The 24,882-nt window shown below is 44.5% G+C and overlaps 1 protein-coding gene across 14 annotated transcripts in view; it reads left to right on the top strand.

The window, feature by feature from the left end:
• The window catches only part of KLC1 (kinesin light chain 1), a 60,474-nt gene that overhangs the window by 5,396 nt on the left and 30,196 nt on the right, over window positions 1-24,882 (top strand). For 12 of the 14 annotated variants that reach the window (XM_027568915.2, XM_027568921.1, XM_027568918.1 and 9 more), the window contains 3 exons: window positions 18,111-18,372; window positions 20,966-21,196; window positions 24,471-24,549. In XM_027568915.2, coding sequence (XP_027424716.1) covers window positions 18,112-18,372; window positions 20,966-21,196; window positions 24,471-24,549 — 571 coding nt within the window. In that variant the 5' untranslated portion in view covers window position 18,111. Of the gene's footprint in view, window positions 1-11,602; window positions 11,622-17,620; window positions 17,720-18,110; window positions 18,373-20,965; window positions 21,197-24,470; window positions 24,550-24,882 lie in introns of those variants that run through there. The other 2 variants (XM_027568914.1, XM_027568913.2) reach the window with 2 other exon arrangements.

Raw genomic sequence — 24,882 nt, 5'->3', positions numbered from 1 at the left:
GCCTCAGTCAGAAGAGCATGAGACTTTTGTTCTCAGAGTCATGAGTTTGAGCCCTGTGTTGGGTATAGAGATTACTTAAAAATAAAATTGTAAAAACAAAAAAACAAAAAAAAAAATAAAGAGGCATAGGATTAGGTCAGGCCCACCAGGATAATCTCCCTATCTTAAGGTCAAGTGACTTGGGGCCTTAATGACATCTGCTGCAAAAAGCCCTTTATAGCAGTGCCAAGAGGGACTTGATGAACTGGGAGATGTGTGTAAACCAGTGCCCAGGAATCTTGAGGGGGTCGAGGCATCTGCCACCACATCTCAGTTTTATTCTGTTCTCAGAACAAAACCATTTTAACTTAATTTATTTATTTGTCAGAGAGAGAAAGAGCATAAGCAGGGTTAGCGGCAGGCAGCAGGAGAAGCAGGCTTGTCACTGAGTAAGGAGCCTGATGCAGGACTCCATCCCAGGACCTCTGGGATCATGACCTGAGCTGGAGGCAGACGCTTAACCGACTGAGCCACCCAGGCGCCCCTGAACAAAGCCATTCTTAACCATCTTTAATGTTGGGAGTTATGATTTCTGAATATGTACAGCAGTCTGCGACCATACCACTATGAACGCGCCCGATCTTGTCTGAATATGTACATTAATGTTAGCAAATTCTGCTTTTTTAAAAAAAAATTGAGATATAATTTAAATACAGTGAAATGCCAAGATCTTAAATATATTATTCGTTCTGTTTTGATGAATGTGTATCAAGATACGGCCCAGAAAATTCCCTCATGCCTCTTGCCAATCATCCGTCACCCCCCACCACTCCTCGGTTGCAATGATCTGGTTTTTATAACTACAGGTTAGTTCTGCCTATTGTAGAATTTCATATAAATTGAGATTATACAATATGTATTTTTTTGCATTCAGCTTCTTTCACTCAGCATAACATTTTTGAAATTCATACATGTTGTTGCCTGTGTCAGTGATTCCTTTCTATTCCTGAGTAATGTTGTGTTGTATGGATTTACACAGTTAAGCCATTTTCCTCCTGAAGCACATCTCGGCGGGGGGGGGGGGGCACTCATTCTTGTAGGAGACCATGTGGACATACATTTTCATTTCTTCTGAATAAATACCTAGGAGTGGGATTGCTCATAGGGTAGATGTGTCATTAACTATTTATTTATTTATTTATTTATTTGAGAGGTAGCATGTGAGCGGAGGGAGAGAGAATCTCAAGCAGGCTCCACACTCAGTTGAGCAGAGCCCGGATGTATCATTAACTTTTAAAGAAACAAACCCAGCGTGCTTGTACATTTTACACTTGGACCAGCAAAGTGTGAGTGTTCTGGTTGCTTTATATCCCCTTTGGCATTTGGTATTGTGTGTTTTCATCTTCACATTTTAGTGGATGTGTAGTGGCATCTTTTCAAATGGGTTTCATGAGCATTTCTCTGATGACTAATAATGAGCACTTATTCACATGCTTATTGGCCTTTTGTATATACCTGCTTTTGTGAAGTGTCTTTTACATCTTTTACCCATTTAGAAAGTCAGATTGTCTTTTTATTATTGAGTATAGGAATTCCTTATGTATTTGAGTGCAAGTCTTTTTGCCAAGTACCATATGTTGCAAATATTTTTTCCCAATCTAGGGCTTGACTATATGTTTTTTGGCTGTGCCTTTTAATAATCAATAATTTTAGGAGCGCCTGGGTGGCTCAGTTGGTTAAGCGACTGCCTTTGGCTCAGGTCATGATCCTGGAGTCCCGCATCAGGCTCCCTGCTGGGCGGGGAGTCTGCTTCTCCCTCTGACCCTCCCTCCTCTCGTGCTCTATCTCATTCTCTCTCTCAAATAAATAAAATAAAATAAAAATAATAATTTTAAATTTCAATGAATTCCACTTTATCCTTTTTTTTTTTTAGTTTTTTTTTATTCATTTGACAGAGAGAGACACAGCAAGAGAGGGAACACAAGCAGGGGGAGTGGGAGAGGGAGAAGCAGGCCTCCCGCGGACCAGGGAGCTTGATGTGGGGCTCAATCCCAGGACCCTGGGATCATGACCTGAGCCAAAGGCAGACGCTCAAAGACTGAGCCACCCAGGCGCCCCATCCGTTTTTTTTTTTTTAATGGTTCCTGCTTTCTATTTTGTCTTTTTTGAAATCATTAAAAGATGTATATTCTTTTGGGGAAAACTCATGATTCAAAAAGATATAAAGCTGTGAGTCATCTCTTTACCTGTTTCCTTTCTCCCGAGGGAATTTAAAAAATATATATATATATTTTAAAAGATTTTATTTGTTTGAGAGAGAATGCATGAGAGAGTGAGCCCAAGTTGGGGGGGAGGGGCAGAAGGAGAAGGAGAAGCAGATTCCCCACTGAGCAGGGCGCCCTGAGGAGCAAGGGCTTCCTCAAGGGAGCCCTTGAAGATCTCTGGACCCTTGGATTATGACCTGAGCCAAAGGCAAACACTTCACTGACTGAGCCACCCAGGTGCCCCCCCACCAATATATATATTTTTAAATACGTATATATTTTTTTCAAGATTTTATTTTATTTTATTTATTTATTAAATATTTTATTTATTTATTTGACAGAGACATAGCGAGAGAGGGAACACAAGCAGGGGGAATGGGAGAGGGAGAAGCAGGCTTCCCGCGGAGCAGGGAGCCCGATGCGGGACTTGATCGCAGGACCCCGGGATCATGACCTGAGCCAAAGGCAGATGCTTAACGACTGAGCCACCCAGGTGCCCCTATTTTATTTTTTTAACATTTTATTTTTAATCTCTACACCCAGTGTGGGGCTTGAACTCACAACCCCAAGATCAAGAGTCTCGTGCTTAGGGCACCTGGGTGGCTCAGTCAGTTAAGTGTCTGACTCTTGATTTTGGCCTAGGTCATGATCGCAGGGTGGTGAAATCAAGCCCTGTGTTAGGCTCTGCCCTCAGTGGGGAGTCCGCTTGAGATTCTGCACCCCCCGCCACGTGTGTGTGTATGTGTGTGTGTGTGTGTGTGAGTGCTCTCAAGATACAAAAATAAATCTTAAAAAAAAAAAAAGTCTTGGGGTGGCTGCGTGGCTCAGTCGTTAAGCGTCTGCCTTCGGCTCAGGTCATGATTCTGGGGTCCTGGGTTGGAGCCCCGCGTCGGGCTCCCCGCTCCGCAGGAAGCCTGCTTCTCCCTCTCCCACTCCCCCTGCTTGTGTTCCATCTCTCTCTGTCAAATAAAGTCTTTAAAAAAAAAAAAATCTTTAAAAAAAAAAGGTCTTGGGGTGCCTGGGTGGCTCAGTCGTTAAGCATCTGCCTTCGGCTCAGGTCATGATCCTGGGGTCCTGGGTTGGAGCCCCGTGTCGGGCTCCCCGCTCCGCAGGAAGCCTGCTTCTCCCTCTCCCACTCCCCCTGCTTGTGTTCCCTCTCTTGTGTCTCTCTGTTAAATAAATAAAATCTTAAAAAAAAAAAAAAGTCTCATGCTCCCAACTGAGCCAGCCAGATACCCCTTAAAAATATGTTAGTTGCCTTTCTTTAGTTAGGAAAGAAAACTATTCCATATATGTATCTTTGATTAGCACTTAAATACATAAATTTAGTGTTATGATATTATGTTAATTTGTTTTTCATTTTGAAATAAAAAGTGTTTTTAAACTACATAATGAATACCCTCTATATTTTTTTGCCCCAGACTCCTGTAACACCCTGTTTTGTAATCTCTTAGTCACACAGTCCAAAGAAGCTGTTTTTCCTTTTTGTTTGCTCAACCAAAGACTTGTAATAGAGACATCTGCATCATTTGGGCTTACTCATTCTTGATTTAGGAAGAAGCATGTTCTCCTGTATTTTCATGTAGTACCACCCTTCCCTGTCGTTTGTCATGCTTAAAATTTGCATCTGAAGAGATGGGTCTGTTGGCCTTTGGTCCCATGGCAGATTGAATGACCTGGTACACTGTCTGGCTGTGGCCAGGAGCCTGCCTGGATGGGGGGTGGGATGAGGGCAGGCACCTCACGAGCTGGTGGGGGACATGGCCTTGTAAAACACTTTCCTTAGGTGCAGCATGGTCATATACAAGCAAAGTGAACTCTTCCTGGGATATGTGCACATGTTATGTAGTAGTGTGGTTAGGTTATCATGGAGTTAGAAGAACTGCGTACACAGGTGGCCGATTTCAGAACAGAACCCCACTGAACCTCCTGAGCATGGCTGTGGGGAAGGGACCCAGGAAGTCCTGACTGCCTTCATTTCTCGAATTCTGCAAGAGTGTCCATGACAGATTCATCCAAGAGGCAAAGGCATGCTTTGTTTTATCCATTGGGTTATAGTTTTAGGATAGAAACAGATTCATAATAGATGCTATAATTATGGGGTCTTTTTTTTTTTTTAAAGATTTTACTTATTTATTTGAGAGCGAGAATGAGAGAGAGAGAGAGAGCACATGAGAGGGGGGAGGGTCAGAGGGAGAAGCAGACTCCCTGCTGAGCAGGGATCCCGATGTGGGACTCGATCCGGGGACTCCAGGATCATGACCTGAGCCGAAGGCAGTCGCTTAACCAGCTGAGCCACCCAGGCGCCCTGTGGGTTCTTGAATATTAAAACATTTGCCTTTTTTTCATGTGTGTGTGCAAGAAGTATAAATTTATTGCTCCACAACTAAACTTAGGTTAAGGGGCGCCTGGGTGGCTCAGTCGTTAAGCATCTGTCTTCAGCTCAGGTCATGTTCCCAAGGTCCTGGGATTGAGTCCCGCATTGGGCTCCCTGCTCCACGGGAAGCCTGCTTCTCCCTCCCACTCCCCTTGCTTGTGTTCCCTCTCTCGTTGTCTTTCTCTCTGTCAAATAGATAAATAAAATCTTTCAAAAAAAATAAACTTAGGTTAAGTCACGTCAGGGTTTCTCTCAGTCATACTCAAACAACTCAGGATTTTCTAATCTTCCTTTTCGTGTTTCTTTGGGCTTGATATAAGTTCCAGGAACATACATAAGGAAGGCATCTGGCATTGTGTGCTGGCGTCTGCTGAGAGGTATGCCTTTTTTTTTTTTAATTCTTTATTTAAATTCAATTTAGTTAACATAAACTGTGTTATTAGTTTCAGGGGTAGAATTTAGTGATCCATCAGTTGTATACTCTTTATAGATTTTTGTGATTTTTAGGCCTACATGATTCATTCAGTTTATTCTTGTGATTTAAGTTTAGAAAAGGAGATAAAAGGGTTAGATTAGGTTAGATTCGGTTTGAGGAAGATAAGATTGGAGGAGATACATGGGTACAAGTAGAAAATGGTAAGTCAGTTGATTGAATTTCCATTCTGGAACTGCTTTGTGGCAAGCTCTGGAATTGTATCTCCCCGCTGCCTCTGGCAGTTCGTGTTCCACGGATGAAGTTTCTGAACAGGAGGTACCTGATGGAGCACATCCTCCCTTGAGTAGAATTCAGTGATTCTTACTTGGGAAAGAGTAGGCAGTGTATAGCTGGATACAATATGTTTGTTATTATACTACAGTGTTATATTTAGAAAATAACTCACTATTGTAAGCCTACAAAGGGGTAATAACATTTCTGTTTTTATCCAGAAATGTCATGTTTTGAAAATGATTGAGACCCTCCAGGAGAACTTTTTGGATTTGGCTTAAAATATGAACCTTAACTTCGTTATATAAGCTGGGGAAGTGACACTCCTCCGCCACACTGTTTAGCCTCTCCTGCTTTCACCAAAACAAAAACTGAACATCAGAAAATTAAGGAATCATTGTTTTGTTTCACTTTTTATTTTAAAAGTAATCTCTACACCCAACGTGGGGCTTGAACTCACGACCCTGAGATCAAGAGTCACATGCTTTTCCAACTGAGCCAGCCAGGTGCCCGGGTTTTACCTCTTTTTAAGCAAGTAATATTCCTCCTTTGACTCTGCACTGTGTAATTTTTGTTCTGGGGGCACCTGGGTGGGTCAGTAGGTTAAGTGTCCATCTCCTGATTTTGGCTCAGGTCATGATCTCAGGGTAATGAGATTGAGCCCTGCATCAGGCTCCGTGCTGGGTGTGGAGCCTCTGCACCCCCCCAAATAAAATATATATATATATTTATTATATGTACATATATAATTTTTGTTCTGAAACTTCAGAACCAAAAACATATGTACATTTTTACTTCTAATATTACCATTGGTCACTTTGCTTTTTAGTCACAATAGGTAAGGTATTATGTATTTGGCAATTTCTAAATAAATTGAAGAGGGCTTGAGATTTTTGTTGTTTATCAAAAGGGGAGCATAGGATAGAAAGACTGAGAAATGAAGTTTTCTGTGATTTCGTGACAAAGCTAAAGTAGGTTAGGTCCCAAAGTTGGGTTTTGTGTTTTGTTTTCTTTGGTCTGTGTCATTAATTAAAAAAAAAAAAATTCTGGATCTATTATACTGAAATATCCGTATATGAAAAAATTCACCAGGTTACTCAAACTTCTGATTCTAGAATATTTTTATAACCCCCAAAAGAAACCCTGAACCCATTAGCAGTCACTCACCACCCTTCTCTCCCTCTAGCCCTTGGCAACTGCCAGTCTGCTTCCTGTCTCTAAGGACATTTCATATAAATGGAATTATGCACTATGTGGCTTTTTTTTAAAGAATTTATTTATTTGAGAGAGAGAACGAGCAGGGGAGAGAGGCAGAGGGAGAGGGAGAAGCAGGCTCTCAGCTGAGCAGGGAGCCCCATGTGGGGCTCGATCCCAGGACCCTGGGATCATGACCTGAGCCGAAGGCAGACACTTAACTGACTGAGCCGCCCAGGTGCCCCAATGTGTGGCCTTCTGTTTCTGGCTTGGTTCACTTAAGTACATGTTTGTGAGGTCCAACCATGTTGAAGCTTGTATCAGCATTTTGTTCCTTTTTTTTAGCCAAATAATATTCAACTGTATGGATAGGCCACATTTTTTTTTTTTTTTAAGATTTTATTTATTTATTTGACAGAGAGACACAGCCAGAGAGGGAACACAAGCAGGCGGAGTGGGAGAGGGAGAAGCAGGCTTCCCGCGGAGCAGGGAGCCTGATGTGGGACTCGATCCCAGGACCCTGGGACCATGACCTGAGCCGAAGGCAGATGCTTAACAACTGAGCCACCCAGGCGCCCTTGGATAGGCCACATTTTACCCATTCATCAGTTGATAGACATTTGGATTGTTTCCACATTGAATAATACCAAAGTATGGGTGTAAAAGTTCTACATTTGTCCAGCATTTTCTTGGACCGTTTGTGTGTGAGTTTTTATGTAAACATGTTTTCAGTTTTCTTGGTTATTAACCCAGGGTGGGACTGAAAGGTCATTCACTTAATTTTTAAAGTTTTGACACTTGTATCATTCAATGTGCAACACTCTCTCTAATGAGTTCCATGATACTGAATGTGTTGGTCTGTTCGGGCTGCTGAAACAAAATACCATAAACTTGGGGGGCTTATAAACACCAGGAATTTTGTTTGTTTATTTATTTGACAGAGAGAGAGATAGCGAGAGAGGGAACACAAGCAGGGGGAGCCGCAGGCAGAGGGAGAGGGAGAAGCAGGCTTCCCACTGAGCAGGGAGCCCGATGTGGGTCTCGATCCCAGGACCCTGGGATCATGACCTGAGACAAGGCAGATGCTTAACGACTGAGCCACCCAGGCGCCCCATAGCAGGAATTTATTTCTCTCAGTCCTGGAGGCTGGGAGTTCTGAGATCATGATGCTGATAGAGTCAGTGTCTGGTGACGTTCTGTTTTTGGTTCATAGATGGCTTTCTTCTCTGTGGCCTCATTTGGCAGAAGGGGTGAGGGAGCTCTGTGGAGTCTCCTTTCTAAGAGCACTGATCCCATTCCTTAGGGCTCCACCCTTATGACCTAAGCATCTCCCAATGGCCCCACCTAGAAATACCATCACCTTGGGAATTAGGTTTCTACATATGACTTTGGGAGGGACACAAACATTCAGATCATAGCACTGAGTATTTATTTCCTTGAATACAACTTCAGTTGTTCCTACGGGCTCATTAAAGGCTCTCTGGCTGCTTCTCCTCATTTCTCCCTCCGTCAGGACCGTCTCTGTTCCTAATGCTCATCAGGGCTTATGGTTGTATGTAGGGAGATGAACCATGGGTCTAGCTGGCTGCATTTCGCATGGGTTCAGCTCAAATATCTCTTGGGAAAACATCTCAGTTGTGATGTTCTGCTACCAGTATTGGCAAAGACTTCCCTGTTCTCCCATCTTATTTTTCTTCTTCTGTGCTACCTTTTTTTTTTTTTAAAGATTTTATTTATTTATTTGACAGAGACACAACAAGAGAGGGAACACAAGCAGGGGGAGTAGGAAAGGGAGAAGCAGACTCCCCGACAAGCAGGGATCCTGATGTGGGGCTCCATCCCAGGACCCAGGGATCATGACCTGAGCAGAAGGCGGACGCTTAACACCTGAGCCACCCAGGCACCCCTCTGTGCTACCCTTTGTTGTGTTTGTAGGAACTTCATTTCATAATCAAGCACTGTCAGAATAACTCACATTTCTCTCTTGGCTGTCCTTCACTCTGTTCATCCAGACCTGCTATTTTCTCTATCACATTCTTTTAAAAAATTAAGATGTAAGTCATAATGTGGCAGTTAACATTTTATTTTATTTTATTTATTTATTTTTAAAGATTTTATTTATTTATTTGACAGAGAGACACAGCGAGAGAGGGAATGCAAGCAGGGGGAGTGGGAGAGGGAGAAGCAGGCCTCCCGCGGAGCGGGAAGCCCAATGCGGGGCTCAATCCCAGGACCCCGGGATCATGACCCGAGCCAAAGGCAGACGCCCAACGACTGAGCCACCCAGGCGCCCCGTGGTTACTATTTTAAAGTGTACAATTCAGTGAATTTTTTAGTATGTTCTCTCTGTCAGGCAACCACCACCACCACTAAACTAATTTCACACATTTCCTTTTAAATATATATATTTGTTTATATTTATTAATATATTTATATGTTTTCTTTTTTTAAAAGATTTTATTTATTAGAGAGAGAGAGAGAACATGAGCTGTGGGGGGAGGGGAGAGGGAGATGCAGACTCCCCACCGAGCAGGGAGCCCAGTGTGGGGCTCGATCCTGGGACTGAAGGATCATGACCTGAGCTGAAGGCAGATGCTTAACTGACTGAGCCACGCAGGCACCCCTAAATATATGTATTTTCAAACTTTCTTTACCACATTAGCTTTTTACTGCCTCCTGGCAGAATTTCACATGCTAAAACCGGGGGAGGTAAAGTGACCAAAATGATGGATGCTCTTTCCTTCTTTGGCCTTTGCTTTCTTTTTGTTAATTCTTTTTTTTTTAAGGATTTTATTTATTAGAGAGAAAGCAAGAGAGCATGTGCATGTACACACTTGAGCCAGGGAGGGGGAAAGGAAGAGGGAGAGGGACAAGCAGACTCTGCCTGAGCGCGGCCCAATTGGGGCGCTCAGTCCCATGACCCTGGAATCACAACCTGAGCCGAAATCAAGAATCGGGTAGGTGCTCAGCTGACTGAACCACCCAGATGCCCCTCTTTTTGTTAATTTTTGAGAGGAGGGAAGGTTTGATAAAATTTGTCAGACTATTGAAAATTGTATTGCCTGTTAATAGAATGATTGTGTATGTATGATCTCATTGTAGTCAGTATAAGTTTCATTGTGAATATAAAGGGAATATAAATATATATGAAAAGATGAGGTGGTAGAGATGGGAAATGAGAGCATTACATGAAAATTGATAATCTGATATGACAAAAATGTATGTGTGATCTGGTATAATCTTTAAAAAGTGCCTTTAGAATCTAACCAGTTCTGCTTTAATTTTTTTTTTATTTTTTTAAATTTTAAAAAAGATTTTATTTGAGAGAGAACACGTGATCAGGGGAGGGGCAGAGGGAGAAGCAGACTCCCTGCTGAGCAGGGAATCTGATGCAGGGCTCAGTCCCAGGACCCTGGGATCGTGACCTGAGCTGAAGGCAGACGCTTAACCTACTGAGCCACCCAGGCATCCCAATTTTTGTTTTACAAAATATTCAGTGTATTCAGCATTTCTATTTTTTTTTTTTTTTAAGATTTTATTTATTTGACAGAGAGAGGCACAGAGAGAGGGAGAACACAAGCAGGGGGAGCAGGAGAAGGAGAAGCAGGCTCCTCGCTGAGCAGGGAGCCCGATGCGGGAATTGATTCCAGAACCCTGGGATCATGACCCGAGCTGAAGGCAGATGCCTAACCGAGCCACCCAGGCGTCCCTGTAGGTAGAATTTTAAAAAACAAACTTTTTAGGATAGCTTTAGGTTTAAAGAAGAGTTGCAAATACAGTACAAAGGCTCTGCATACCTGCATTCCAATTTCTCCTAATGTTAATATCCCACATTATTATGGCACATTTGTGACAAGGAACCAGTGTTGGTACATAATTTTAACCAAACTCCCCATTTTATTTGGACTTTACTAGTTTTCCCCTAATATCCTTGTTCTGTTCCAGAACCTCATCCAGGACACCACATCATGTCACATTTAGCCATCATTTTTCCTGGGCTGTGACAATTTCTTAGACTTCCCTTGTTTTTGATGGACTGAGCCACCCAGGTGCTCCAGTAACATAGTATTTTTAATGAGTAGTAACCTTTAGGTATAATTTAATACATAAAACAAATATCCAGGGCTGCCTGGGTGGCTCAGTCAGTTAAGCTTCTGCCTTCGGCTCAGGTCATGATCCCAGGGTCTGGGATGGAGTCCTGCATTGGGCTCTCTGTTCAGCAGGGAGTCTGCTTTTCCCTCTGGTGCTCGTTCGCTCGCTCTCAAATAAAATCTTTTTTTTTTTTTTAAGATTTTATTTATTTATTAGAGAGAGAGAATGAGAGATAGAAAGCACGAGAGGGAAGAGGGTCAGAGGGAGAAGCAGACTCCCTGCTGAGCAGGAAGCCCGATGTGGGACTCGATCCCGGGACTCCAGGATCATGACCTGAGCCGAAGGCAGTCACTTAACCAACTGAGCCACCCAGGTGCCCTCAAATAAAATCTTCAAAAAAAATCCCAAATCTCTACAGTCCATGGTTGACATAAATGAGTAAATAAATGAGGGATGAGGCAGAGAAAAGACACTGTCCCATCTGGAAGAACTCCAGACACCTTACCTTCCCTCTTCAGTAGATCAGCTCTCCCGGCTCTTCGAGTGTGGACTGCACCTTGTGACTTGCCTCCTAAAGACTGGAGTATGCGAGGAGTGGGTATGTGTAGCGGGGGAAAGCCTGCACAAGCTGCCTCAGCTAGGTGGTCAAGCCTGGCTTCATTAGTTGTGAGGTGGGGGCAGTGCACGTGCTCTGTGATGAGAATGGTACACACACAGTTTCCACAGATAGTTTTGTAAGTGTGGGGTTTTGCCACTCCCTTGCTCCCCCTTTCCTTCTCCCTAGAAGAATTATACTTTTTCCATAATTACCACCATTTCTAATGTTTCTAAATAAAGGCTTATTATATTACCTGGTTATTATTATTTTTTAAGATTTTATTTTTTTAATTAGTCCCTACACCCAGTGAGGGGCTCAGACTTACAGCCCTGAGATCAAGAGTCTCATGCTCCACGGACTGAGCCAGCTAGACCCCCTGATGATTTTTCACCGTTGGACTTCCCATTCTAGGTACTTAAGACTTATGTCTTTCTTTGCTTCTCTTCACCACATAGGTGCACCCTTTGCATCTCCATAACCTCCCAATAAAATTTAATTTTGTTTAGATCAGTCTTTACCATTTATAATCTTTAGACCGTATAAATGCCAGAGCTGAGCTGTGTATAATAAACTATGATTACTTTTCCTATTTGACCTTTTGTTTCCTTAGGAGCTAATTACCTTGTTTTCATTTCCTTTTTAAGTTGGTGGTAATCCAGTCCATCTGCGCTTTCAGCACTTGTCCCCAGGTTGGTGCAGAGCTGTCTTCCCCACAGTGAACTCTGTGCTCCATAGTCCATGTTTTCTTCTTATTTTTTTTTCATGTTTTCTTGATTTGTCATTTTGGTTGAGTGCATCTTCCTGTACCTGAGAAAACCCTTTCTCAGGGTACATGAGAGGTAGAAGTTTTTGAGACCTTGTATGTCTGAAAATGTTATTCTCCTATTCCCACAGTTGATTGAGAGCTTGGCTGGCTATGGAATTCTAAATTGGGAATAATTTTCCTTCAGAATTTTGGAGGCATTTGTTTAATTGCCTTTTGATTCCAGTATTGCTCTTGAGAAGTCTGAAGCCATTCTGATTGTTTTAATTCTGTCTACATGACCCCGACCCCCCGGGAGCATGTAGGATATTCTTTTGTCACCACGGTATTTTCGTTTTCTTTAAAAGCTATTTTTTTGGTAAAGTCCACCACCTATGCCTTCAATAGTGTCTGACATAGATAGAGTTGGTGCCCAATAAATATTTCACTGAGTGAGTGGCTGTTTCTATCTCTGAGCTGGTTGCATGTCTCACCTCCCCCTTTGGAGGTGAAGGCCTGGCTGTTAGTGTTCTGCAGGACAGGTGGTTGAGGGTTGGGTCCTCTAGCTTCTATCTCGTGTTGCCCAGGAGAGTTCTTGACAGTTCCCTTGCCGTGTCTCAGTGGACATGGCGGTCCTGCTTCCCAGAATCGTCCATTTTAAATTTGTCAGTGTCCATTATTCCTAGCAGGAGTTGATCGTAACGCTGAAGGTTTCTCTGTTTGCTTATTTAAGCAATCTCTACACCCAATGTGGGGCTCAAACTCACGACGCCCAGATCAAGAGTTGCATGCTCTTCCAACTGAGCCAGCCAGGAGCCCCAAGACTGAGTTTCTTAATTGCTTTAACATACCAGTGATTAAGAGAAATCTTTGGGGCACCATGTTGGGTGTAGAGATTACTTAAATAAAATTTTAAAAAACCTTAGTTTTGATGTAAAGGACAGGTTATGTTAAAGGGGATTTGAATCTGAGACATGCAGTGTAATAATTAGGCCATAATGGCTTTGTGGAAAAGTGGGTTAGAGAGTCCTCATGACAGGCGAGGGAATAAAAAGGTATTGGATTCAGATGCGCCGGCTCCAACGCTGGTTCATTCATTTATTGAGCACATACTTAGGACGTGCCTGTGGAGTGCCGGGCATTGTTCTGGCTGATTCATGATTCTAGGTTACTGGGAGGCATACACACACAGCCAAGAGTTGGAAGAAAGTCTTAGGGATGGTGTGAGTGCTAGGCTGACAAAGTGTGATGTTTGGGCTAATCTAGATTCCCGGTATTTTTACCCTTTAGAAATCGGTGTAACCACTACCATAACCCTTTCAGCTGGGAGTTTAAATAGGAAGCTTGAGAAGTTTCTTATTTTAAGTGAACTCTTATCCATGCTTTCTTTTAGTTTTTGCCATTTTATTTATTTATTTTATTTGAATTTTTTAAAATTAAATTTTATTTTTGAGAGAGCGTGCGCATGGGCTCAAGCATGAGGAGGGTGGGGAGGGGTGGGGGGCAGGGCCAGAGGGAGAAGCAGACGCCCCACCGAGTGGGAAGCCTGATGCGGGACTCGATCCCAGGACCCTGGGATCACCACCTGACATGAAGGCAGATGCTTTATCGACAGCCATCCAGACGCCCCTAGTTTTTTGCCATTTTATTCAGAGAGCTCTCTTTACCTTCACCTGTATGCACATAGACCTTTGCCTGAGTTTTCTTCTAGTTTCTCATGTTTTTTTTTCAACATTTAATTTTTTTTTTAAAGATTTATTTATTTGACAGAGAGAGAGAGAAAGGGAGCACAAACAGGAGGAGTGAGAGAGGGAGAAGCAGGTTCCCTGCTGAGCAGGGAGCCTGATGCGGGGCTAGATCCCAGACCCTGGGATCACGACCTGAGCCGAAGGCAGATGCTTAACCGACTGAGCCACCTAGGCGTCCCTCAACATTTAATTTTTTTAATCAGGATGGAATTTAGTGTATGGTGGGAGGGTAGGAATGCAACACGATTTTTTTTCTAAATAGATTGTTGCCTTAGCACTATTTTTTTTTAAGATTTTTTTTTTTAAAGATTTTATTTATTTGAGAGAGAGAATGCGAGAGAGAGAGAGAGAGAGCATGAGAGGGGAGAGGGTCAGAGGGAGAAGCAGACTCCCTGCCGAGCAGGGAACCCGATGCGGGACTCGATCCCGGGACTCCAGGATCATGACCTGAGCCGAAGGCAGTCGCTTAACCAACTGAGCCACCCAGGCGCCCCTTTTTTTAAGATTTTTATTTATTTGTCAGAGCACGTGCACAAGCAGGGGGAGCGCCAGACAGAGGGAGAAGCAGGCTTCCCACTGAGCAGGGAACCTGATGTGGGACTCGATCCCAGGACCCTTGGGACCATAACCTGAGCCAAAGGCAGACACTTAATCGACTGAGCCACCCAGGCATCCCGACTTAGCACTATTTTTTATATAACCTACCTTTGGTTATAAAGGCTTAGCCTAGAAATGAGACAGATATGGAGCAACGTAAACATGTATGTATGCTGCTGTGGGTTTCCCCTGAAGTGGCATGTGTCCGTATATTTATCTGATGGTGACTTGGTGGGGGCGGCATGGAAACTGCTATGATTGAAGAGTCCCTGGGGGTGGCATGAGGTATAAGCTTGGGAAATGGAAGTTTTGGAGAGCCCCCTGCCTATAATACAATATTTGAAGTGTTACCTTGTGGATGACATAGTAAATATATTTTGTGTTTATTTTAGAGGGAAGAAGTTGGCTCAATGGGTAGAAGTTTAAGGAGGGAGAGTCAGCTCAGCAAAAGGAATAACTTTCTAAGTATCAGAGCAGTCTAACAAGGAATCTAGTGTCTTGCAAAGTAGTGAGGCCTGTGGTAGAGGAGGCATGTCTGCAAGTGTTGAGCGGCCACTTCTCAGGGGTGTTCCTGATTGCGCTGCTCCCGGGTGGGAGACGGCGCTGGCTGCTGAGTGGGTCTCGTGTCTGTCCGCCATGGAGCTCAGTGACGCAGCTGCATTCTTCCTCCTGCGCTCGTAACCACCTGGAGGGGGAGGCCTGCTAACCGCTGGGGCCCAAGGAGGTTTGGGGACGCGGCCTGTGCTGTGGTGACCGAGCCAGGCTCTGCCCTTGCTTGCTCTGGATTCCCATGCTTTCCGTAGCACCCGCCATCTCAGGTCTTCAGAGAGCTGAGTGCCTCCCAAGACCATTTGGATTCTCACTGATTTTCTGTTAAGAGTAAGTTAAAAAAAATCTGCCTTAATGGCTCCTTTCCCCCCCTTTTTTTGTGCACATCCAGATAACATTTGTATTCGTTGCTCTTGTCTATGGTTAAAGCCTCTCCAAGAGTGTGTGAGCATGCAGTGTACTGTTAACAGTTTTGTTCTGTATCCCTTGAGGGATTAAATTTGGATTTCTTTTTTTTTTTTTTAAAGATTTTATTTATTCGACAGAGAGACAGAGAAAGAGGGAACACAAGCAGGGGGAGTGGGAGAGGGAGGAGCAGTCTTCCCGTGGAGCAGGGAGCCCGACGTGGGGCTCGATCCCAGGACTCTGGGATCATGACCTGAGCCAAAGGCAGAGGCTTAACGACTGAGCCACCCAGGCGCCCCTCTTTTTTTTTTTAAGTTTGTTTATTTTTAGTAATCTCTACACCCAATGGACCCTGAGATCAAGAGTCACGTGCTCCACCAACTGAGTCAGCTAGGTGCCTCAAATTTGGATTTCTTTAAATGTGTTTACTTAACTGAAGCATCCCCTGCATTCAAGTGATTAAGTCTTTCCCACTGTTTTGATTTTTTTCCTATGTGTAAATCCTACCTGTTACGATTTTGCTACTCCTTTTTTTTTTAAGATTTATTTATTTTTATAGATTGAGTGTGTGCGAGCAGAGAGACGGGGGAGGAGAGGGAGAGAGTCTGCAACAGACTCAGCATCAAGTGCGGAGCCTAACACGGGGCTCGATCTCATGACCCTGAGATCACAACCCAAGCCAAAACCAAGAGTCAGTGCTTAACTGACTGTGCCACCCAGGCACCCCTTGCTACTCCTGTTTAAACCCTCTGCCTCAGCTGGTGCAGCCACTCTGGAAAACAGTATGTGGGTTCCTCAAAAAGTTGAAAATAGAGCTACCCTTCAACCCAGCAATTGTACTACTTGGTATTTACCCCAAAGATACAAATGTAGTGATCCAAAGGGGCACCTGCACCCCAGTGTTTATAGCAGCAATGTCCACAATAGCCAAACTTTGGAAAGAGCCCAGATGTCCATGAATGAATGGATAAAGATGTGGGGTGGGGTGGGGTGGGGTGGGGTGGGGTGGGGTGTGTGTGTGTGTGTGTGTGTGTGTGTGTGTGTGTGTGTGTGTGTGTGTGTGTGTGTGTGTGGCGCGCGCAGTGTTATGGATGGAACTAGCGTGTATTATGCTGAGCGAAGTAAATCAGAGAAAGACAATTGTCATGTGATCTGACTTGTATGTGGAATTTAAGAAACAAAACAGGATCATAGGGGAAGGGAGGGAAAAATAAAATAAGATGGAAGCAGAGAGGGAGACAAACTATAAGAGACTTAATCATGGGAAACAAACTGAGGGTTGCTGGAGGGGAGTGGACTGGGGCAAGAAAAATAAAATTTTTCCTGTGCAGGGGAAAAACCTTCTGCCCCTTTCCTTTCTTTTCTCTTTTACATAAACAGAACTGCCCTCTCTTCCCTTCTTTGCAGAGGTATGACACTGACCATCTTTATAATTGGATGGGATTTACTGTTTTTTTAATGGAGTTTTAAATTTTAATTCCAGTATAGTTAGCATCCGCTGTTATATTTCACGTGTACAATACACTGATTCAGCACTTGAGGTGCTCATCACAAGTGCGCTCCTAAGCATGTGTTTGGTGCTTCGACACTGCTTCCCTTCATGGGCATCTGTCAGTCCAGGCCTGCACCGCGTGGTCGGCCAGGGCTCGGGCACTGTCCTGGGGATGTGATGTAGTGGGGTACAAGAGGGAGGCCTTGCCTTTTCCATAGAGCTTACATTCAGGGGGATATAAGCGATGGCATGTGACAGTGCACAGGATTTCAGGGAGTGTTGAGTGCTCTGAAGGAAATCACACTGACATGTAATCTGACTTCAGTCCCTGTCAGTCTCTTGAGGCTTCCTTAATGCTCACTGTGGCCTTTTTTTTTAAACTTAATTATGGGATTTAAAAACATACACAAACCTAGAAAGGTTATACAAAGACCTGTTGCTTAGTTTCAGTGTTCATGAGTTTGCTGACACTGTGTTATGTGCCCCTTTCCTTTTTCTTCTTCATTATAGTATTTTATTTTATTTTATTATTTTTTAAAGATTTTATTTATTTGAGGAGAGAATGAGAGAGAGAGAGCACATGAGAGGAGGGAGGGTCAGAGGGAGAAGCAGACTCCCTGCTGAGCAGGGAGCCCGATGTGGGACTCGATCCGGGGACTCCAGGATCATGACCTGAGCCGAAGGCAGTCGCTTAACCAACTGAGCCACCCAGGCGCCCTTCATTATAGTATTTTAAAGCCAGTTCCAGACACTGTATGATTTCCTGAAATTTTGGCGGCCTCTCAGCTGGTTTGACCCTATAGGCGTGCCTGCCCCTGTCCTTGCGTCCTGACGGTGCTGATGGCCCTGCTCATGTCACTCTCTTACCGTGTTTCAGACGGACCTAGTCCTTCTCCTGCTCCTCTGATTGTGCCCATGCTCCTTTGTTGGCTTTCCTCCTCCTTCCAGCTGTGACCACTCCTCAAGGCTTTGTCTGGTAAATATGTTACCAAGGATTTACTGTCCCTTCCGCATTTCATTAGGGGGAAAAAGCTTGCAAACATTCAGAGAACTCTTGTTCACTGAGGTTTTGTGCTGTAGAAATGCCATTTGAATGTTTTGCTGCTTTTAATCTTTGGCATTAATTTCAACTGCTGTCATTTCTTCCATTAAAAAGAATTCAGGCATAAGCCAGAAAAGTAATTAAATTGGTCTGCAGAGGGAAGAGAGAAACAGTACAGTATTTCAACAAGTCACAGATACACACATTTATTATTCATCTATAAAAACGTTAATTTAAAAGTCTTCACACAGTGTATTTTATTAGAGGTGTAATGTAAATTACATCTGTGATGAGATGCCTAATTTTTTTCCTTTTTCCATTCTAGAATGTATGACAACATGTCCACGATGGTGTATATAAAGGAAGACAAGTTGGAGAAGCTGACACAGGATGAAATCATTTCTAAGACAAAGCAAGTGATTCAGGGGCTGGAAGCTCTGAAGAATGAGCACAATTCCATTTTACAAAGTTTACTTGAGACACTGAAGTGTTTGAAGAAAGATGATGAAAGTAATCTGGTGGAAGAGAAATCAAACATGATCCGGAAGTCACTGGAAATGTTGGAGCTTGGCCTGAGTGAGGCACAGGTATAAGTGAAGTTGCCTCTGACAAGAATAGGAACTTGACAGTCTGGAGAAATGGAGACTTCGTTTGAAATATGTGGTTTAACGAAACTAGAGGGATGATACTTCTAGAATAACAGAGATCAGCTTGTATGTTATATAAAGGATGATTGATTTGGGCATGTCTAAATTTTAAAAAGAGCCAAAAGCAGAGGTAACCTCGTCATTTTGGATTTGATTTGGCTGCATGTATCCAAAAACAAAAACAGTGGCTTAAACATCATAGACATGTATAAAGAAATACCAAGGGCGCCTGGGTGGCTCAGTTGGTTAGGCGACTGCCTTTGGCTCAGGATATGATCCTGGAGTCCCGGGATCGAGTCCCGCATCGGACTCCCTGCTCAGTGAGGAGTCTGCCTCTCCCTCTGGCCCTCCCCCCCTCTCATGTGCTCGCTCTCAAAATAAATAAATAAATCTTTGAAGAAAAAAAAAAAAAACCGACGTAGGCTTCCCCCAGATTGTGTAGCTGCATGATCGTCAGGGACACGCAGACCTCTGCATTACACTGCACACAGCCTTTTTTGTGGACTAAGACGGAGCCCCAGCTGCAGCCACCTGACCCCATTCTAGGACAGGGAAGGGACGGGAAGGGTGTTGCCCCCTCCCTTCACTTCCTCCAACTGTGCACGACTCTGCTTACATTTCATTGGCCGGACCTCGGTTCCACGGCCACCCCCAGTTGTGAGGGAGACTGGGGAATGTTGCCCTGCCCACTTCAGGTTCCACTTCTTGAGCCTAAGGAAGAAGGGAGAATGGGTACTGGCCAACAGCCAATAGTCTCTGCAGTACTGAGACAAGATTGCTCTATATATTTGACTAAACCTTTGTTTTTACCACGTGGGACATAGAGGTGACAAAATGAGAAACATCTAGGTGCGGGGCACAGTCGGTTGAGCGTACAACTCTTGGTTTCAGCTCAGGTCGTGATGTCAGAGCAGTGAGACCGAGCCCCACTTAGTTGGGGGGAGTGTGCTTGAGACTTTCCCTTTCCCTCCACCCCTTCCCCCTAAAATCAGTCAGTCAATCAAAAGAAAAAGAAAAGAAACCTCTTGTGGTAGCCCTACCCCTGATAACGTTTGGTTTTGCCAGCATACTTCAGGTAAAGTCACATACACTGAAATTTGACGACTTTCTTCTTAGCTTTCCTCTTTTTTTTTTGTTAAATATTTATTTGAGAGAGAGCATATGCATGAATGGGAGGGGCAGAGGGAGAGGGAGAGAGAATCTCAAGCGGACTCTGTGCGGGGCTCGATCCCAGGACCCTGAGATCATGACCTGAGCTGAAACCAAGAGTTGGACGCTTAACTGACTGCGGCCCCAGGCGCCCCTTAGCTCTCCTCTTGTAAGTGAATGAAGAAAGCAGAGTAGGGCTGCTGGGTCACTAGTCCCCACTTCCATGTAGAGGACACTGTTCTCCACAGTGACTGTCCATAGCCTGATTTTAGAGTTCTTCATCCTGACTGTGTGAAAGACCTAATTGTAGAACTTTAACTTTGGTTATTGTGAATGTATTGTATGGCACATTCGGTTATTGAAAAGTGATGTGAATATGGACTTCCTTTTTAGTTGGGCAGATATTAGGGTTAAGAAGAGAAGGAGGAAAGAACCTCACCTTCTGGAGTTTAGGTTTGAAACATAGGAGAGTAGAGAGCAGGGCAGTTGTGTGGTCTAAGGGGAGAACGGACTAGAGCCAGCTTTGCCCAGCTTTTTCTACTCGTACACTCCTAGGAGCTTGCTAATGCCTCACACAGGTCTGGTGCACCCCAGGCAGAGCCCTGGGACAGTCACCAGAGTTTGTGACGTGGACCTAAGCTTATGAATGCATCAGTGCGTTCTGACTAGCTGGCTAGCTAAAGATTTCTTTTTCTTTTTCTTTTTTCTTTTTTTTTTAAAGATTTTATTTATTTATTTGACAGAGAGACAGAGCGAGAGAGGGAACACAAGCAGGGGGAGTGGCAGACAGAGGGAGAAGCAGGCTCTCCGTTGAGCAGGGAGCCCGATGTGGGCCTCGATCCCAGGACCCTGGGATCATGACCTGAGCTGAAGGCAGATGCTTAACGACTGAGCCACCCAGGCGCCCTAGCTAAAGATTTCTTCCCTTACCTTGGAACATCAAAGATTTGTCTGCCTGCCCTTCCCTGACTCTATCACCAGCCCCTCCCGGAGTGACCTGCCCTCGGTACACATTGCGTGCTTGTGCACACACTCACACATGGAAAAGTGTCTCCAATTATGTTGGAGCCACCTAGATAGAAAGTAAAAACATACAGTTTTGTCAGAAGAGTAGCCGTGTGTCCATTACTAGTCCATCTGAGATGCTGTCAAACAGAAGAACAACATCTAGTTTCTGCAGATGTTGTGAGCATGTGATATTCTGTACGCTGTGTAGCCTGAGACTGGGGGTGGAGAGGGAAGTCATTGGCATTTGTACGTGTCTGTGTTGGAGCACGTATCTGCAAGTGTAAGCTAGAGCTGCAACCCCAGAATGCCTGCATCGGTGGGAGCTGAGACGTGTGGGATGGATGATGCAGTGCTGTCAGCGTTTCTGTCTTTCCAGGTCATGATGGCTTTGTCCAATCACCTGAACGCTGTTGAGTCCGAGAAGCAGAAACTGCGTGCACAGGTTCGTCGGCTCTGCCAGGAGAACCAGTGGCTTCGGGACGAACTCGCCAATACGCAACAGAAATTACAGAAGAGTGAGCAGTCTGTGGCTCAACTGGAGGAGGAAAAGAAGCATCTGGAATTCATGAATCAGTTAAAAAAATACGATGATGACATCTCTCCATCCGTAAGTGGCTCAGTAGGAGCGCGGCACTGATGGTAACCGTGTTACAGTTGGTGGGTTGTCTCCGTCAAGCCGTCCGTGTTTGCCCCTCCCCTCTAGTGATTGCGCTGAGCAAGGCCAGAGGCTGTGGGTCTTGGGACTGGGCAAGTCCTAGAGGCTCTCCTTGCCGTATCCGTATGCTTTTCATAGGTGTGTTTTATTTTTATTTTTTAAGGGATATATATTTTTTTAATTTTTTAAAGATTTTATTTATTTATTTGACAGAGAGACAGCGAGAGAGGGAACACAAGCAGGGGGAGTGGGTGAGGGAGAAGCAGGCTTCCTGCCGAGCAGGGAGCCTGATGCGGGGCTCAATCCCAGGACCCTGGGACCATGACCTGCGCCGAAGGCAGACGCTTCACGGCTGAGCCACCCATGCGCCCCTCATAGGTGTGTTTTAGAACAGTGGTCAGACAATGTACAAATACTTTGTGAATGTAAGGCACAATGCAAAGAGGCACTTGATGAGGTTTGTCCCAGCTTGAGAACCCACTGAGTCTGGCTTCCAAGCTCATCACGCTACTGAAACTGTTCCCTCAGATCAGTGTGCATCTCATCCAGTTGTCTATAATCCACACTTGGGACTAACCCTGTAGCCAGTGGTGCTGTGGGTCTTGACCTTTCTCTTGAAACTCTCTCTCCCCTGCTGCCGGTTGGCCACCTGGTTCTCCTACCCTCTCTCTCATGCCGCCTCCTTGGTCTCTCTTGCCAGCTTACCTTGTTTTTGGAATGTTCCCCAAGGATCTTGGTTTTCTCCTTTTTCTGTTGACTCTCTCAGGATGTTCATCTCAGTCTTAATTATTTTTCATCCACCATTTATATCTGATTCAGTTAACTGAAAAACAATTTTTTAAAAACAAATTTTGGAGTAATTTTAGATTCACAGAAAAGTTGATAAGATAGTAAAGAGAATTCTCATGTGTCCTTCACTCGGTCTCTCCTCATGTTACATCTCCCATTGCCAGAGTGCATGTCTTCATCAGCTCAGGCCATTGCGACGGAATACCATGGTTGTGTGGCTTATTTCCCACAGTTCTGAGATCAGGGTGTTGGCACGTTGGGTTCTTGGTGAGGGCCTTTTTCCTGGTTGTGTCCTCACTCAGCCTTCCCTGGTGCGTGCAGAGAGAGAGGAAGGTATCTAGTGTCTTTTCCTTTTCATGTAAGGACACTAATCCTTTTGTGACAGCCCCATCCATGTGACTCAGTCTGACCCACATTACCTCCTAAAAGCCCACCTCCAAATGCCATCACCAGGGCTAGGGCTTCCATATATGATTTTGGGGGACACATTAGTCCACAGCACCCTGTCTTGTTAGTCTTACTGTATTTCTCCCTTGCTTTTGATTTAGAAGACATATTGTTATGGGCTGCTGTGGAAATAAGAATAAATGAAGCTACGGATGCCAGCCAGTGATTCATCTAGAATACCAGATGATCTTGTAGGGTTTCATTGAATCAGAAATGTTTAAAACTTGTTATTTTGAAAAAATACCTAGCTTGGAGAGGAGAGCTAACAGTGAGCTAACTCTGCCTCTCCTTTCGGGGTGTACATGAGTGATGGTTTTTCTGAACGGCGTTGCAGTAGGCGGCATACCGCATGCCACACTCCCCTGCTGCTGCTGGGCGTGTTCCCCTGGCATGAGGACATTCTCCTGTGGAAGCAGGGCCAGCTCCAGTCCGGAAATTTCACATGGGCACGGTACTCATCTATCTGCTCTGCACCGTGCCTTCTTGGTCTCAGCAGAGCCCTTCATGGCATCCTTTCACCGTGCCACTATCTGGTTCATGACCACATGTGACACTCAGCTGTCACGTCTCCTTGGCCGTCTTTCATCTGAAACAGGTCCTTTTCAAAGAGAGAAAAAAGTCTTTCTCTGCCTTCCATGACATAGGTATTTTTGAAGAGTGCAGGAGCCAGTTACTTCATAGATTGTTTCTCAGTCTGGGTTTGTCTCATGTCTCTCTCTGAGTGTGTTTAGATCATGCATCCCAGACAGGAATATTATCAAGGTGACATTGTGTACTTCGCAGATGACTCGTTCCACGGGCAAGGGATGTTTTCTGCCCCAGGGCGATGCTGATTTCTCACTTGGTCTAACTGTTGTCTGTTTTCTCCATTGTGTAGTCACGGTTTTTACCCCTGCACTAATCAGAGATCTGTGGGGAGACTCGAGTCACAGAGTTAAAGCCAGAAGGTTTCAGGGATGCCTGGGTAGCTCAGGCGGTTGGGCGTCTGACTCTGATTTTTGGATCAGGGGATCTCAGGGTTGTGGGATCCAGCCCCGCATCGGGCTCTGCACTGGTCGTGGAGCTTACTTGGGATTTTGTCTCTCTCTTTCAATAAATAAATAAACACACACATAAATAAGTAAAATCTTAAAAAAAAGCTGGCAGGTTTTAGATTGCTCTTAGGTGTCCTTTGGTGGAGGTGGTGAGCAGGGAAGGGGGACTCGAGGCCTCCAGTTCTGTGGCATTCAGCACGGGCCATTGTAGTCTGTTTTTACGTATTTGGTTTCCAAATAAAATTTATTTCAAGTAAGAGTTTCCTGCTCTATTTGAACTTCCTCAGAAGGTAGTGAAGAATCTAAGGCACAGAAATGCCACATGGTCTGTTGGCCTGCATTTTGAGTTTCAATTCTAGTCTGGCAGGCTTTCTGTTACTCTCTGCTCAATCGATGGATAAGCCAAATTGTGGTTAACCTTACATTTGATTATTTTATTTTTAAAGACTTTAAATATTTATTGTGAGAGAGAGAGAGTGAGGGCATGAGCAGGGGGAGGGCAGAGGGAGAAGCAAACCCCCCTGCTGAACAGGGAGCCCAGTGTGATTCAGTCCCAGGACTCCAGGATCATGACCTGAGCCGAAGGCAGATGTTCACCCGACTGAGCCACCCAGGTGCCCCTTTTATTTTATTTTATTTTAAAGATTTTATTTATTTATTTGACAGATGGGGAGGGAGCCTCAGGCAGAAGGAGAGGGAGAGGGAGAGGGAGAAGCAGGCTCCCTGCTGAGCAGGGAGCCTGACGCGGGACCTGATCCCAGGACTCTGGGATCATGACCTGAGCCAAAGGCAGACGCTTAACTGACTGAGCCACCCAGGCCTCCCTTACATTTGATTTTAAAAACAGATGATTTTTTTCTAAGATTTTTTTGTTAAAATGATACTTATACTAAAGATTTCCAGTACAGGATTTATAGTACTTGTAAGGCTAAAGTTATCCTGGGTTGGTTTTATAGGAGGACAAAGACACCGATTCCACCAAGGAGCCTCTGGATGACCTTTTCCCAAATGATGACGATGATCCCGGTCAAGGAAGTAAGTTGGTGAGGGGGAGCGGTTAAACGGCAGCATTATATAAACAGAAGGTGGTTTGTCCTGTCTTATGGAAGTGCCATAATTAGTGGGTGTCTAAGAGTCTGTAGCCTGCTTCCCAGAGGCACTTGCACACTCAGGTTGCCTAATGTTTTCCAAGAGAACTTCAGATGTTTCTTGTTGGGATATGGTAGCATGTTAGACCAGCCCGTACGAAATCTTGGGGCATGAACAAGCAGTTCCCGTGCGGTCTGTGGGTCTCACAGAGTGAGACAGCAAGAGTTCATTTGGTGCTGAGAGGAGTCTCACTGCACTGTTGGGGGCATCACACCACCC

Source organism: Zalophus californianus, chromosome 6 (assembly GCF_009762305.2).
Source record: "Zalophus californianus isolate mZalCal1 chromosome 6, mZalCal1.pri.v2, whole genome shotgun sequence".
Lineage (NCBI taxonomy): Eukaryota > Metazoa > Chordata > Mammalia > Carnivora > Otariidae > Zalophus > Zalophus californianus.
The sequence above is the reverse complement of the archived record's forward strand: the minus strand, read 5'-3'. Positions and strand labels throughout refer to the sequence as shown.